The sequence below is a fragment of the Hyposmocoma kahamanoa genome, unplaced genomic scaffold (assembly GCF_003589595.1).
Source record: "Hyposmocoma kahamanoa isolate Upper Pololo Valley unplaced genomic scaffold, ASM358959v1 64, whole genome shotgun sequence".
Taxonomy (NCBI): Eukaryota; Metazoa; Arthropoda; class Insecta; order Lepidoptera; family Cosmopterigidae; genus Hyposmocoma; species Hyposmocoma kahamanoa.
Genome location: NW_020653852.1, coordinates 7,002,262 through 7,017,960, shown reverse-complemented (window position 1 = coordinate 7,017,960; position 15,699 = coordinate 7,002,262). Strand labels below are relative to the sequence as shown.

At 35.1% G+C, this 15,699-nt stretch overlaps 1 protein-coding gene across 1 annotated transcript in view; it reads left to right on the top strand.

Annotated features, from left to right (window-relative positions):
* The window catches only part of LOC113230841 (sodium channel protein 60E), a 252,806-nt gene that overhangs the window by 199,067 nt on the left and 38,040 nt on the right, over window positions 1-15,699 (top strand). Inside the window, exons 7-8 of the mRNA XM_026464940.1 lie at window positions 9,382-9,516; window positions 13,182-13,402. Of these exons, the coding sequence (XP_026320725.1) occupies window positions 9,382-9,516; window positions 13,182-13,402 (356 nt within the window). The remainder of the gene's footprint in view (window positions 1-9,381; window positions 9,517-13,181; window positions 13,403-15,699) is intronic.

The window sequence follows — 15,699 nt, the reverse complement described above, 5'->3', positions numbered from 1 at the left end:
GAAATGGACTTTCCTAAATTGTTTCTGATGTGAATGTTTAAGGTAGTGAACGCCGTTGCTCTGGTACTCATAATACAGGTAATTCCATAGTTCCGAGACCAGGTGATTGGTGGGGTTGTTTGACACATTATTAATATTATTATAAAATTGTAATAAGTCGAAACACTTTTATGCTCTGGCCGCACTTAGGCGGCCGTGGGAGCGATTCGGGCGCGGGAATTGTTGTAATATACGAGTTCATATTTATGAACCCTGGCACACTGAAACGCGCGGCCGACGCGCGACAAAAATTCCCGTGCTCGGAACGCTTCCGCGGCCGCCTCTGTGTGGCCTGAGCATTATTGTGGATATTTATCATTGAGATTACAAAAGTAAATTAATTAATTAATTAATTAAGTGTTCTTTATTGCACATTAAAATTACAATGCCAACACAGAGCAGTAATGTAAGTATCGCAGAGTTAGCCAATGTACAACAGGCGACCTTATTGCTAAGTAGCAATTTCTTTCAGGCAACCTTAGGATCGAAATTTAGAGTTCGAAAGATGAGGTGCAACCAATGAATATCTGGTAATGCAAGTGTTTTAATAAATATACTACTCATCAACAACGTAAATATGAGGCCATGAGAACCATAGTGGCCTAACTCATTTTTGTACAATATTGAGTTTATGATTTTTTCCAGTTCAAATTGATCATTTTGATAGAACCAGAAAGGCCTAAAAGTGATACAACGAATTTTCACTAGATGGCAGCATAATCATTGTTATGGTTTTTAGTCTGTAATCTAAATTTGAGGTGCCATACTGGCCTAAGTAAGATAGGCCACTATGGCTTGTCCATTGAATTAGGCCACTATGGTTCTCATGGCCTCATATATAAATAATAATAAATACGTACATCATTAAACGTACACATAATAATAAGATTACATAATATACTTTTGTAGGACATAAATTATATAGTTATAATAATAAATAAATTAACAAAGGAAGATTTGTTACATAACAATTTTATTTTGCACATAATGTTGGGAAGTTTTATTCCAACACTAACTGTATATTTAATATTACCGTATGGCAACATCTTCTCTCTCTTTTCTCTCGATCTAGGAATATAGAGACGTGTACTGTGATATAGTTTCATTTGAAATATATACCTTAGTTTCCTTCAGCGCCCAAAATTCCAAATAATAAATAAATTAATTAACCAAAAATTTTCGCGAGTGAGCGAGCGAGTTATTGCAGCGATACATTATTAATTTAGTTTCGCAGTTATATCTCTTAAGGTGAAATAAGACCCAGTACTAGTTTTGACGTATATCGATCGACCTCATGGAAAATCAGTTTTTCGACATTAGAAACTACAAATTCAACTTGTTTTTTTTTAATTTAAAATTAGATAGATAGATAGAATACGTTTATTGACTTTCCACAAGCACACACAATAATATGAAACAGCAAATAGCGAAAGAAAGAAAGAAGACAAAAAAAACGCAAAACAAAACATACAAAATAACAAAAAGGTATGAAATCAAATAAATATGCACAATAAACAACAATCTACAATTAATTAAAAAGCAAGTTGTATGTGCTGCAGCAAGCCAAACAGGCCATAGCTCAGTGCAGGTGTTGCCCAAAAGCAACGCACTGATTTTCAGCTATCGCCTAGCGGGTAACGCGAAGTGGTGCATCAACAGCAAGAAACAATGTGTAAGTAATGTGTAGGACGTGCATTGGGTTGTAGTGTAGTTGTGTGTCAGTGTTAACGTGTCGATGGGAGAATTAAAACAGAAGATATCGCTAGTGAACTATTTAAATTCTTTAAAATTAAAATTGATGCAAATACACTATTAAAAATTGCATTTGCACATTATCGTTTCGAAATAAAACCCAAATAATACATATATAATAATATTACTCTAGCCATAACAATAGAAATCAAAATATGAATAACTAAACATACATTTAATCTGTGGTAACATACACTCAGAAAATTAATTAAGGACGTACAACCCTTAGCAAAACGGCTCTTACATTATTAATACGAGTGAAAGGGCGAGTTCATTTGTGGACGAGTGTTATTAAGAAAATATAGACTGAGCCTGAATTAGACCTTTGTATATGTTAGGAAGTTATATAGAAGAATGTACAATTTATTATTGGCATTTTCTATAAAGTGTGTACATTTATTTATTTATTTATCAGATGAAAACACACGGTTACATACTAAACAAATGTCAAACACTAAACAAGAATATATCTATATAATTGTCACACATACACACATCAAAAAAAGTTTGCGATCAATAGCATAAGCTCCTATAATTCTTTAAATTTAACTTTATCAAGAAAAAATCTATGTTGTATGCTTTCTTTAAATAGGAATACCCTGTTTGAAATTAAAATATAAAACTATTTTTTATTATTTATTTTAAAAAATTGAGCCATTAATCATAATGTAATAGTGATAGAAATTTCATAGAAAGAAAAAGACTGTTTAATTAAACTTAAACAACAATTTATTATTAAAAGGTGTGAATTCAATATAAAATAACTCATCCCCTGGCTCGAATACATGCGAAGATCCTCCTGGGCATGCTGAGGATCAAGTTATCCAGCGTTTCCTGGGGTAACCTATCCCATTCTTCAATAGCGGCTTCCCTGAGCTCTGGAACTGTCTGGGGACGTGGCTCACGGTTCCATACTGCTCATTTAAGAGCATCCCACGCGTGCTCTATTGGGTTTAAGTCGGGCGAGCCGGCAGGCCAGTCTAATCGTGTGATATCGTATTCTTGAAGAGCAGCATTGACTCGTTGAGCTCGATGTGCGGGCGCATTATCATCGACCAGTACAAATTGGTGCCCATGGTTTACTCGGAATGGTCTGACGATATCATCAATAGCAACTGCTTTGTACATGTCTGCTGTCATGAAGCCCCGATACGGGATCAAAGGCGTTCTAGCTCCAATTATAATGCCACCCCAAAAGGACACCGATTTTCCGCCTTGCTGAACTGTTCCAGTGGCAGTTCTTTGTCTTTCACGGTCGCCTGGTCTTCTCCAGACACGGACACGTCGGTTATCTGGATGAGTGCTGATCCGGGATTCGTCAACGAAGAGACAGTTTTGCCAAATGTTTTCGTCCTCACCTTCTTCATTTTGCCAAAATCTAGCCCACTGCAATCTTCGTTGTTGACGTTGCCGGGAATTGAGCGGAGCTCGCCAAGACCTCCGTGCTCGTAATCCAGCCTGGTGCAAGCAATTGCGAACGGTCTGCGTGCTAACTTCAAGCCCAGAGGCGGCCCTGACTTCTGCTTTTATTTTAGTGGCGTTGATTGTTGGATCACGGGCTGCCAGCAATCTAATATAGCGCTTTTGGGCAGCTGTCAAGACAGTTGGGCGACCGCTGCGGGGTCGGTCAGCTAAATTCCCCATTCCGTGATACCTCTGCAACGTAGCCACGACACAGGATTGGGATATAGCAAGTCTGCGTGCTATTACTCTCGTGGTGTATCCTTCTTCCCTCAAAGTTACTATTCTAGCTCGTAAAACCTCTGATAATCCTCTTGGCATTTTTTCAATAACAACTTTCCACGAAAAATATATTGAATCGCTTATAATTGACTAAATCAGATTTCTGAATGAGCGTAAGCTAGAACTGAAAGCCTTTTTATATGAAAAAACAATTGAACGGGGTCATTGTTTTATGTTCTAATTTATTTTTAAATAAAGAATCTAAAAAGAAGAAAAAATCATAATATAATCTACAGTAACAAAAAAGATTACAGTTTTTCGAAGTGATCGCAAACTTTTTTTGATGTGTGTATGTGATCCACATATGTGTGACAATTAAGACATTCTATGACTGTCGTGATACATGCGCGTAGTGTTGTGAAATGATGTTTCCAAGTTTCGTTTTTAAACATGTAAACTGCGACATAAATTGACAAGTCCCATGTGCCTGTAATTTCACCAGCATCCTTACCCTTCAAAACCCGAACACAGTAATGCTGACGTTACTGCTTGGCGGCAGAAATAGGTAAGGTGGCAGTACTTCCCTGGACGAACTCTTTCACAAGGAGCTCTTCTACTACTAAATGTATACTTATATACACATACATACGTACAGGCGCCAAAGGCCATCCAGCCTGACAATTAATATTTAAACTCAAAGTCATAAACCTCGTGCGATAGGAACTGTCAAAGACCAAAATATCGAACTTCTAAAATATTGTAACTTATCAAAATCTTGATCGAAATATAAGTATTCTCTTTCCGAATTTCTGTGTTACACATTTTTGTTATAATTATTAATACAAAGATCGAACACTCAGAAAAAACACTCAGAAAAAATTCCTTCGATCCGGTCGGATTCGTCGATTCAAAGACCAAGTACAAAGACACGACACAAGCACATAGAAAAATTCGTGAGGTCCGTTGGTTCGTTCCGTGGCTTAGTTGTTATAGCGTCTGGCACGGTATGCAAGAGGACGTCGGTTCGAATCCGACGGGATCGAAGGAATTTTTTCTGAGTGTTTTTTCTGAGTGTTCGATCTTTGTATTAATAATTATAACAAACTAGTGGAGCAATTTTACAAAAAATAATTGAATATCAATTCAATAAAAATTTAATTACACATTTTTATTAATGTGCGAAGAAGTATATAAGAGCTTGGTGTACTAGAATCTGATGGCACTTAGACAAATTAAAATTTGTAGTGGGGGTCAACATAGTAGGAAAAAATGTACTAGATACTTCATATATTTTAATTGACCAGAATTGATCTATCCTCGTACATGTTATAAGATCTATATGAATTTGTGTGAGAAAAAGTTAAGTAATTTCTGGCACATTTTAAAATTAACCAAAAATATATCAATTACATTGTGGGTGATCGATTTATTTACGTTTGCAGATTGAAGTAACTCGCATTTACGCCATTTATCTTTTTTTACCTATCATTGTCTACAAACTGCAGTCTTGCCGACCAGCACCAGTACCAACAAAAAATACATTCCGCATACATTGATTGGTTAGGTTTGTTAAAATTTCAAAGATAAAGTTTATTTACTCCTATTAAGCGGCAAGATTTGAGACCTTCTAAATCGTGAATTGTGAGTTAGATGCACCTAAGTCGTCACTGATTTTGCGACAAACATTATTACAATGTTTTTGCAGCGGATTCTCAGTAATAATAGGGGTTTAAATATGAAATTGCCGATTTATTTTACTGGCCACTTTAAATTAAAATTAAACCTGTATGGTGTCCGATTTCAGAGTGCAACGTTTTTCACACGAAAAGTAAAACATGCTTAACTTAAAAAACATGATATTTGATTGTTCGACTTTCAATTGTTTTTACATTCAGCTTTTAACGTGAAGACAGATACAGCGAAAATCTGAGTACCTAATTTTCGAATACGAATTTCCACATGGAGTTAACGTAGCAGAAACTGTCAATGCTGTATTTGGAGAGGATACGGCATACGCAAATACGGCAAACGCCGGCAATACGGCAAATTACGACTTGAAGAAAGAACCACGAGGAAGACCAGTCACAAATGTAAATAACGTTGAATTGAAGGTAATGATGGAAGCCGATCCGTATCAAACTACCACGAAACGTCATGGTTTAATGTTAGCATACCCACAATATGACATATGGCGTTTGAATAATGACGACGGAACTCGCAGCAAAACAGCTTCACCGTTATTGCTCTATGATAACGCAACACCTCACACTGCATGAGAAACAGTTTTACTACTACAAGACCTGCAGATATAAATTATCCATCATCCTACATATTCGTCGGACCTCGCCCCGACCGACTACCATTTTTTCCCGCAATTTGATTTTTTTTTGTATGGAAATAAAATTCCCAGGAAGCAGTACAAAAATCCCTTCACACAGCTGTGGAGTCCAGGTCTCCAGACTTCTATCGCAAAGGTTTAAATGACCTTCCGATTACATGGCAGAAATGTATAGACAACAAGGGAAATTTTTTAAAAAAGGGTTTTAATTTTTCAGTGCGAAACGGCAATTTCATACTTTAACCCCTAATAATTGCTACAAAATCGTTATTTTCCAGTGAAAAAAGTTTAACAGACAGCCATTTGACACAAGTAATATTTTGAATTGACACTTGACACATTAACATTGGCAAGTAAACGTATAGTTACATTATAGGCTAAGTAACACGTGCCTGTTGCTGCCTTAAATGTAATTGTATTGTAACGAGGGGTAACTCAGATTGCGTAGCGAGAGGTACTTCTAATAATATAAACCAGGATCATCTTAAGAACTCTGGTTTATTTCACCATTTTACATATTTTCACTTTCAGGTTACAAATCAATAATCTAATATGTCAAGATCTTCTGTTTTCTTAACATTCTAAATATAAAACTATAATCACTACCTATATTCAGCCAGCAATTCTACTCATAGAGTAGAGCCTAGTCTACAGTATTGTCTTTTATACGCGTAATAACTATATTACTACATCTACCATTTACGTGCATTTAAACTTATCAGCTAATTAAAAGACTAAGGGCTGGTTCCCATTATGTCGTGACGACAGACAGTCGTACAGTTTAAAGTGTCGTGGCGTGTGTTTAAATGAAGCTGTTCACATATAGTACAGCACAATTAACTGTCGTTCACGTTTTCGACGTTACGACGACAGACTGTCGTGATAATGGGAGTTCGCCACAGGGATGCGAACAGTCGACCTACCAATTGAGAATCAAGCGTTATCCCACTACGCTATCACCGTGCTTAATTAAATGACAACCGATCTATTTTGAACTAGTTAAGCTATTGTAAACCGAAATCAATCAGGCGAAAGCTCCATGAATTACGCTTAGAAATCAAATCAATGCACTTGAGTCAGTTAGTGCTGATTAGATCAATATAACCTTTTCAATAATCGGCTTAAGCAATATAGTTTATAAATAGGGCTGAGAGTATCGTTTCCTTACAACTAGTTTAGTTACAGCTTAAAATTCGTGTCCTCGGTATTATAAAGCTGTATATACACTCATACGAAATAAAAAATGTATTCATACGTCAAAAAAGCTTTTAACACTTTCAAGTTTATTCCTGTGTCTTGTGTTTCAAGTCATACAAGTAACACGAACTACATGAAATATTTTTATTATAATGTCAAGTGACGGGACGAACAAGTCGTGCCTGATGGTAAGCGACACGCCCGTCAATAGCAAGTGCAGTTCGACACAGAACTTGAAATCGCAAAGATCTGAGGAGACACTTTGAGACTTTTCAAACTTAAAGATAATTAAAACCAAAATTTAATTTTAAAACAGGATGCAAATATTTTAAAAACAGTTGTTAAAATTCTGACGATATGAGCCGTTTGTATAGCAGAACTAAATGTGCACTTTTTTAATTAGCTGGCGTTGTGTTAGGTGCTAAATACATAAATACAATTTAGTAACAGTAAAACTCCTTGTGAAAGAGTTCGTCCTGGGTAGTACTGCCACGTTACCTATTCCTACCGCCAAGCAGTAATGTCAGTGTTACTGTATTCCGGTTTTGCAGGGTATGGGTGCTGGTGAAATTACAGGCACATGGGACTTGTCAACTTATGTCTCAGGGTGACAGGTGCAGTGGCAGTGCCCCTCAGATCTTTGCGATTCAAAGCTCGTGAGTGGCACTGCAACTGTTATGGACAAACGTATAGCTTACTATCAGGCGCACGACCTTGTTCGTCCCGTCACTTGATGTTATAAAAAAAAGACATACATAAAAACTACACAACTTGTATCACGTGGCAACACTTCTAATACATAAAAATAGCTAAATAAAAGTCATCTGTTCCGTACAACACGTTCGTGCCTATTCGAGTCAAATTCATTTATTTATGCAGTATGGGTTAACCAACAACTTTTTAACATTTAATAAAAACTTAGAAAATCCATCACATGTTGACGCCTTCACTTCCAGGAAATTCAAACGCGAGCAATGAATAAGAAAACGCAATAAATATACAACAGGTTTTTAATAAAAAGAGGGCAACGCAGCACATGCGTCACTAAAGTCATGAATTGTTAACTCTATATGTACACAGAGTGCTAAAAAATTATATACGGATACTGTTAGAGGGAATTACTGTAAGTAGTTGAGGAGTTCCACCAACTACCCAACTGGGTAGTCTGTGGTCTGTGCTGGTTGCAGCATTTGATCAAAGTTACCATATTATTATAGTGACATTGGTGTTCCATATAGCATAACCAAATTTTGAGTCGATCTGACAAGTGGAAATAAAATAAATATTCACTTTATGGCTGAGATTCCTTCACTGACTGAAAAAAAGTTAATAGAAAAAAAAAGAGTTAATAATCTTTAAAAAGCTGAACAAATGTTTGTCAAACATGACTTCTAAGAACCATTCCTATTAAATAAGCCTTGGAAAACTCGGCCACAGATCACAAATTATATTTATTTAAAACACAGACAAAAGCTTCAAATACCCCTCTTTTGCGTCGGGGATTAAACGTCACGGTATTTCATTCATTGACCCTTCTCATTAAAATTATCCGCACCTAATTTGTTAGCACCTTATATTACACTGCCTCTGTGGCTGAACGGTTACCATGCCGGACTGCCACACAGAGGTCCCAGGTTCGATTCCCGGGCCGGGAGAAATGTTTGTATGGCCTACATTTGTTTCTCTCGTGAGTTTGGGTGTAATTTGTGGTTGTCTATATGCGTGTCCATGGCACCAACGCACAGGGTTTCCCTAGTGCGGGGCTATCTTGAGTGTGTGCGTTAATAAAAAAAGTTGCTACATCTTAGCATTTTTTTTAACGCACATACTCACAGCCCCGCACTAGGGAAACCAGGGAAACCGTGTATCGCGGGTGCCATAGACACACACGTAAACAACCACAAGTTACACCCACACTCACGAGATAAATAAATGTAGGCTATACAAATATTTCTCCTGCCTCGGGAATCGAACCCGGGACCTCTGCGTGCCATACCATTATGGTAACCGTTCGGGTACGGAGGCAGTTACATCTATTATCTGATTACATTTATAACCTCTTAGTCTTTTAGAGGCACTCTGGGAGCTTATCTCTCTTGAAGAAATTACCATTGTTACAATGCCGTTACAGTACATTTATTAAAAATAAATTTATTTAAAAATTATACGCTTCTTTAATAAATTTTTATACACAGAGATTATATACCTTCTGCCTGCTTCAGTGACAAAAATCTTTAGAAGTGATCCAACAACAATATACAGCAATTAGTTCCTTCGACGTTGTTATGAATTAATACGGAACTTGATGAACGGACAAACATCCAAACGGCCATCACAGCGTGCCGGTATTTTAATATCTCTCTCTTTTACAGGTACTGTCATCATGCGGGCCAATGTCAGTATCTTTCTTCACTGTGGTGGTATTCTTCGGGTCGTTTTACCTCATTAACCTGATGTTGGCTGTCGTCGCCCTCAGCTACGAAGAGGAGTCGCAGATTACGCAAGAGGTAATTAAAACAACCATAAACAAACACACACACATTTACACGCAAAAAAGGGTATTCATAAATATATTAATTATAAAAGGGTATATTAAATATCGTCGAATGCGACGAGAAAGGACGTGGTTGTGTTTTGTTTGTAAAGTGAAAAGATATTATAATATAATTTCATCATCTAGTATATAACCAGAAATAGAGAAGAAATAAGGGCCATCAAATGGGCCTTATATCATTTTTAATTATCAACTCTCGTTTGCACTGAAGTCACAAATTAGACAGCTGAACAACTGGCCTGTATGTACGAGTACGTCTCCGTATATTCCAAAAATGTTCTGTATTTATTGTAATAAAGATAATATCTCTAACTATGGGGGCTTGTTCCATTAGGCAGTGTGGGAAAAACGGCAAAACATCTAATTACAAAACAAACAGAATCACATTTCATCGATAATTAAATATTTAATTTTTCAATGTTCGTCCATTATAGCAAAGCATACGTGAAACTGGTCGTTTTGAAGTGAAACAATTGACGACACTCGTCAATTGTTTCGAATCCGGGCTGGCCAATCGGTGCGCAGTAATAATTTGCAGTATAGTTTCTAAACAAATTAATTGACATTTCGTCTCTATTTCTGGTTATATACTCGATGTATAATTTATAATAATCATTGGGGTCTGCTATGAAAGTCATCACAATCACACAACCGGATCATATTTGCTACATTAAATTATGATTTACATACTCCTGGTACAATAATCTTTATTTTTAATAATTTTTATCTTAGTATAGAAGTTAAATGTTAAACAATAAAAACTTTTCATTTTTGTTTTTTTTTTTTGTTTTTAGGCTATGCTTTTTAAAGGAAGTGTCAATAAACAGTTTTTTACAATGATATTATACTGTTTGCTTATTTTTGTGGAAATTAAATCGGTGCGCTTCATTTACGTAAAATTGTCATTGTCCTGTCACTCTGTGCATTTATTCTGATTCACTTACATACATAGCTAATATGCTTACGTGTAACTTGAAACCACAGATTACTTGTAATAATTTTTGGCAAAGGCAAATATTAGCATTTCATATTCATATTTTCATCGACTATTGAAAAAAAATTAAAAATGTATAAAAACACTCATTCACTGTATAAATATCAATTTTAAACACACTCATTTTAAGCAGTCAAAGGATAAATCTGGAACATCTTCATTTGAGTTGAAACCTCGTTTAGCTCACGAGCGCCAACAAATTAATGTACTTGCACCCACTTTTCTATTTGTTGAAGTAGAAGAAAACTTGAAAAGTCTGCAATTATTTTTGAAAAGATTTTAAAATTATTATTTTAAATGGATTGAAATCTATTTAGAATACACTCGAGAGATTAAAATTTCTACTTAACACACAAATACTATTGAAATAGCGTTCATATTTTCTGTTAAAAATGACAGATTAATACTGAATAATAATATAATATCGTACACAGGGTTATTTGTAACATACTAACTCAAAACTATATTACTAACAGCATTAACATTTTATTCCATGACTTTTAATAATTCATCAAATGTACTTTCGTCCAACAATAAAGATATTTAAATAGATCGCTCTAAACAGTGATAACTCTGTGCAAAATACAAGAAAGGGGATGGGGGTCGTCGGGGAGAACGCTTGCAAATTTGAACTTACAACGTGCTTATAACTTTGCTGCCAAATATATAAAGATTAAATATCTATATAAAAAAATATATAGATTATATATATATGTATTAATATATAAATATGTATATATGTATTAATAATAACTTAAAAGGTTTATTTTTGGACATTTTATTATGTTTTTTAAACAGTCATGGAACAATTGTTATTTATTATGCAAGGCTGCAAAATTGCTGTTTTGTGCAAGTGCTTGTATTGAAACTTAAGTAAGCGAAGGAAACCAATATTGAACCACGAGCGAAGCGATTGGTTCAAAAATACATTTCTGAGCGTAGCGAGGATTTCAAGGTACGAGACGCAAAACAACTTTACTGCCGAGTGAAGCACGAAAACTTTTCACTTCGCTATAGCGAGGAAAATGGTAGATGAAAGAAAAACAGTTGAACTATAAAACAACAGATTTTTTTGTCAAAAGAAAAACTTTACATTCGGATTTGATTGATTCGCATCTCATCAATTTTTGTTCAAACTAGTACTTCTATAATTTTATGTGATTAAGTGATTATTGAAATTATTTTAATTCTTTGACGAATTAAAATAATTTAATAAACACAATTAGTTATCATTGTCAACTTAATGTCAATAATAATAAGAATAAAGTATACCATTGGAGTTCTTAGGTTTTCGCGATTGTTACACATAGGAAATGAAACTATATTCCGGCTTTAAATCTACCAACTAATATGTTTTAGTTTATTCTAATTTCTATTATTAATTAATAATAAATTAAACTTAATAAAAACTCATTCAATAAAGTAATTTGTAAAAGTTAATGTAGCGTAAATTGGAATGATTTCTTTGTAAAATTAAAAATAAGGTATTTAATTAATAACTATTGTAACTATAATGAAAAAATAGGGTGGTTTGCATTAATATTAGACATAACTGGTTGAAGACTGTACCACCTCAGTCAACCGTGACCATGGGACCTATAAAGGGCCCAAAACGTCGGCTTGTTTGAAGAAACAAATATACACGATTTAAATCCGGAAAAATAGTTTCATTTCCTATATACCATTGGATTTATATTACATAAATAAGTTTGTCGTACAAATCGCGTAGTTGAACGTGTCATTATCCTTTTTTTTTCATCGAAAGAGAAAGTTAGGTGCACCATAGTCCATCGATAAGTTCGAATTTATAAACCCTTTTCCACACTAGCGTGCAAAAAACGCTTTTGCGCGCAAATTTCTAATGAGAAAGAAAGCACTTCCGAGCTAGTGACGTGAAATAGTTATATGTTATACAAAGTTGTTGTTTGACGCGAGTGTTTGAAATATCGGAAATATAATAAATAATTATTGAGCCATCAATAGAATATACCAACATAAAATATACCAACGGATTTATATTACATAAATAATGTACGACAAATCGCGTAGTTGAACGTGTCATTATGTTTTTTTTCATTGAAAGAAAAAGTTAGGTGCACCACACTAAAAAACGCTTTTGTGTGCAGATTTCTAATGGGAAAGAAAGCCTTTCCGAGCTAGTTAGTTGAGCTAGATGAAGTTATTGTTTATGATGTTAGTAGTACATAGTCTTGCGAGATTGTTAGTATTTTACAAATATCCTTGTATAACCTGTAGAATAAGAAGAATTAAATTTTTCATAAAAACATTTTCCAATTTAACTGTACGAACCGTCGAAAACAACTAGAGTAGAATGAAATTGATTGTTCTGGAAAGGAAGGGAATGGATTTTCGGAAAAGTACCATTTAGGGCTATTCAAAGTTAGAGTGATAAACATTTTGGATAACAAGTTCGATCGTCGATTACATCATCGCTCAACGTCAGGTGACATTGTGGCCAATGTCACAGTGTGTCTGTAATTTGTATTTTAAAAAAGTTTAACAACATCAACACAGAATACCGGAACAGTTTTATATATAAGTATATATTTTCGTGACGTACTTCAATATATTTTACAAATCTAACTCTCTCTTTTCTGACACAGGAACGCAAAAAAGACTTGAACGAACATCGCGACGACTCTACATTCAGTTTCGACCCGACCTCTTTGACAGTGCGAACACTTGCCAAAGATTCAAAGAAGCGTATCGACGCAAGAAAGGGATTACTTCTCGCCTCATATTCAAGGAAAAGAACTAGAAGACGTAAACGGGGAAAGAGTGCAATTCATCACGCTGCCGCTGTGGCTGCAGTTGCGGAAAGAACGTAAGTTTCTACCTTTAAGATTTTTTTATGATATAGGGTTTTTCAACAAGAACTTTGTTTTATAAATCAAAATAAAACAATAAATTTAGATGACAATGATTAAAATTTTTATTGATTCAAAAATGATATCTGATAAATGTCCACCACGACCACAATTACAGATGTCGATTCTTTCATCAAAGTTTTTAATCACTTTTTGACAAAATGGCGGGTCTACTTTGTTAATCACTTCACGAATTTTGAGTTTTAAGGCTGCAATCAATTAGCTCCGGATAGACTCTGTCTTTAACATAACCCCATCAAAAATAATCCAGCGGTGTTAAATCACATGATCGAGCTGGTCACTTAACGGCTGAATTTCGTGAAATTACTTAAAATTTGTAATAAATTCATTGTTTCGGTGACTGTGTGACTTGTGGCATCGTCTTGTTGAAACCATATGCTAGTGATATCCATATATATTATCAATAATAGGCCAAAATTGAGTTGTTAACATCTCTCGATATCGTAATCCATTGATTACGGTCATTTCCAGCCGAATTTTCGAAAAAAAGCGCCCCAGTAACTGTGTTCGTGGTGGACATTTATCGGATATCATTTTTCATTCATAATTGCCAAACGTTACTTTTTTTAATACAATAAAAATTTGAATTATTGTCATCTAAATTCATTGTTTTATTTTGATTTACAAAACAAAGTTCTTGTTGAAAAACCCTATACAAAGTGAAGGAATGAATAAGTCGCGCGCCTGGTGGTAAGCGACACGCCTGTCAACAACAGTCGTAGTACCACTTAGAGCTTTAAATCGCAAAGATCTTAGGGGCACTGCCACTGCACCAATCACCCAGAGATATAATTTAACAAGTCCCATATGCCTGTAATTTCACCAACACCCTTTACCCTTCCAAACCGAAACGCAGTAATGCTCACATTATTAGCAGAAATAGGTAAAGTGGCAATACTTGTCTGGACGTACTCTTTCACAAAGAAGCTGCTACTAAATGTAAGATAATAACGTCGGTGTTTTGTAGAAAGGGTGAAAGCGCCATTACGGACAATTTTTCAGGGTAGCATGTTTTAGTTTTCGGAACGCAATAATGCTCAATGTGAGTGAGCAGATGCTTGGCGGCAGAGATAAATAAGGTGGCAGTATTTCACCGAATGAACTCTATCACATGATACTAAATTTAAAAAAAAAATTGGTACCTTGAGGTACAAACTTGCCTACGACACTGCATGTATCTATGTAAGTATGCACTTCACTCAATTTGCTGACGGTACTTCTATGAATCACCAAATAAAATGTGAATAAATTTATAAACGATTCTTTGAGACCTTTCTGCAATTTGTTTAAAAGAAATTAAATAAAATGGCTTTCCATCAGCGAAGCTCTTAAAACAAAATATCGATTTCCGTGACGTGTCGAATATTTCACACCAATTGAATTTGTAACCTGCAGCTACCGGGACAGGGATGTCCTTTAAATTTCGAACGGGGAAAATTTTAAAGCGTCGTTATGGCAAAACTTCTCCAATTCGTGTTCAGATTATCATCGCATATAGATTTAGGTCACCTTCACAAAGAGTTTTATGAATCCATTTACGAAGTTAATACATTCACCATTGAAGATTTTCTGGTGTAAGAGACTGGTGCCACGTCGTAATTACAAGGTATATTTTCTCAAGTAGGATATTTTATTAATCGATACACGCGCCTAATAATAAGAGCGTCGTTTGTTTTTTTGTAGAAATAAATACCTTTCGTCTGTCTAAATAAACGTCTATCGGTGAGATTCATTTCAATATATACGCATTAACTTTTTTTATTGAAGTGTACCAGTAAGTACAGTTAAAACTCAACCTTCTCAAGAATATGTATTCTTCCATCTTCTACCTTCCATCTTTACTTTTATTTTTTTTAATAATAATGAATTTATTCTCTTCCACAGTTAAACTTATATCTAGTACATAAAATACAGTGTATACTTTTTATTGTAAAGGACTGGTGCTCAAACTAGGTAAAACCCTGTATTATGAGACACCAGGTCTCCCTTTGCGGAACAAATTTGAAAATTAGGAAACAAAACAAAAATTCTGTGGTAAAGTTAAAACTACTACATAAATAATTAAGGTTAACCTATAAGCAAGGAACAAACAGCAAAATACAGCCAGTCTTAAAAATGTGGAATGGATATATGTAACGTTACATGATGTGTGTTGGTGTGTGTGTTTGTGTGTGTGTGTGTGTGTCTGTGCGTGTGCGTGTGCGTGTGCGTGTGCGTGTGCGTGTGCGTGTGC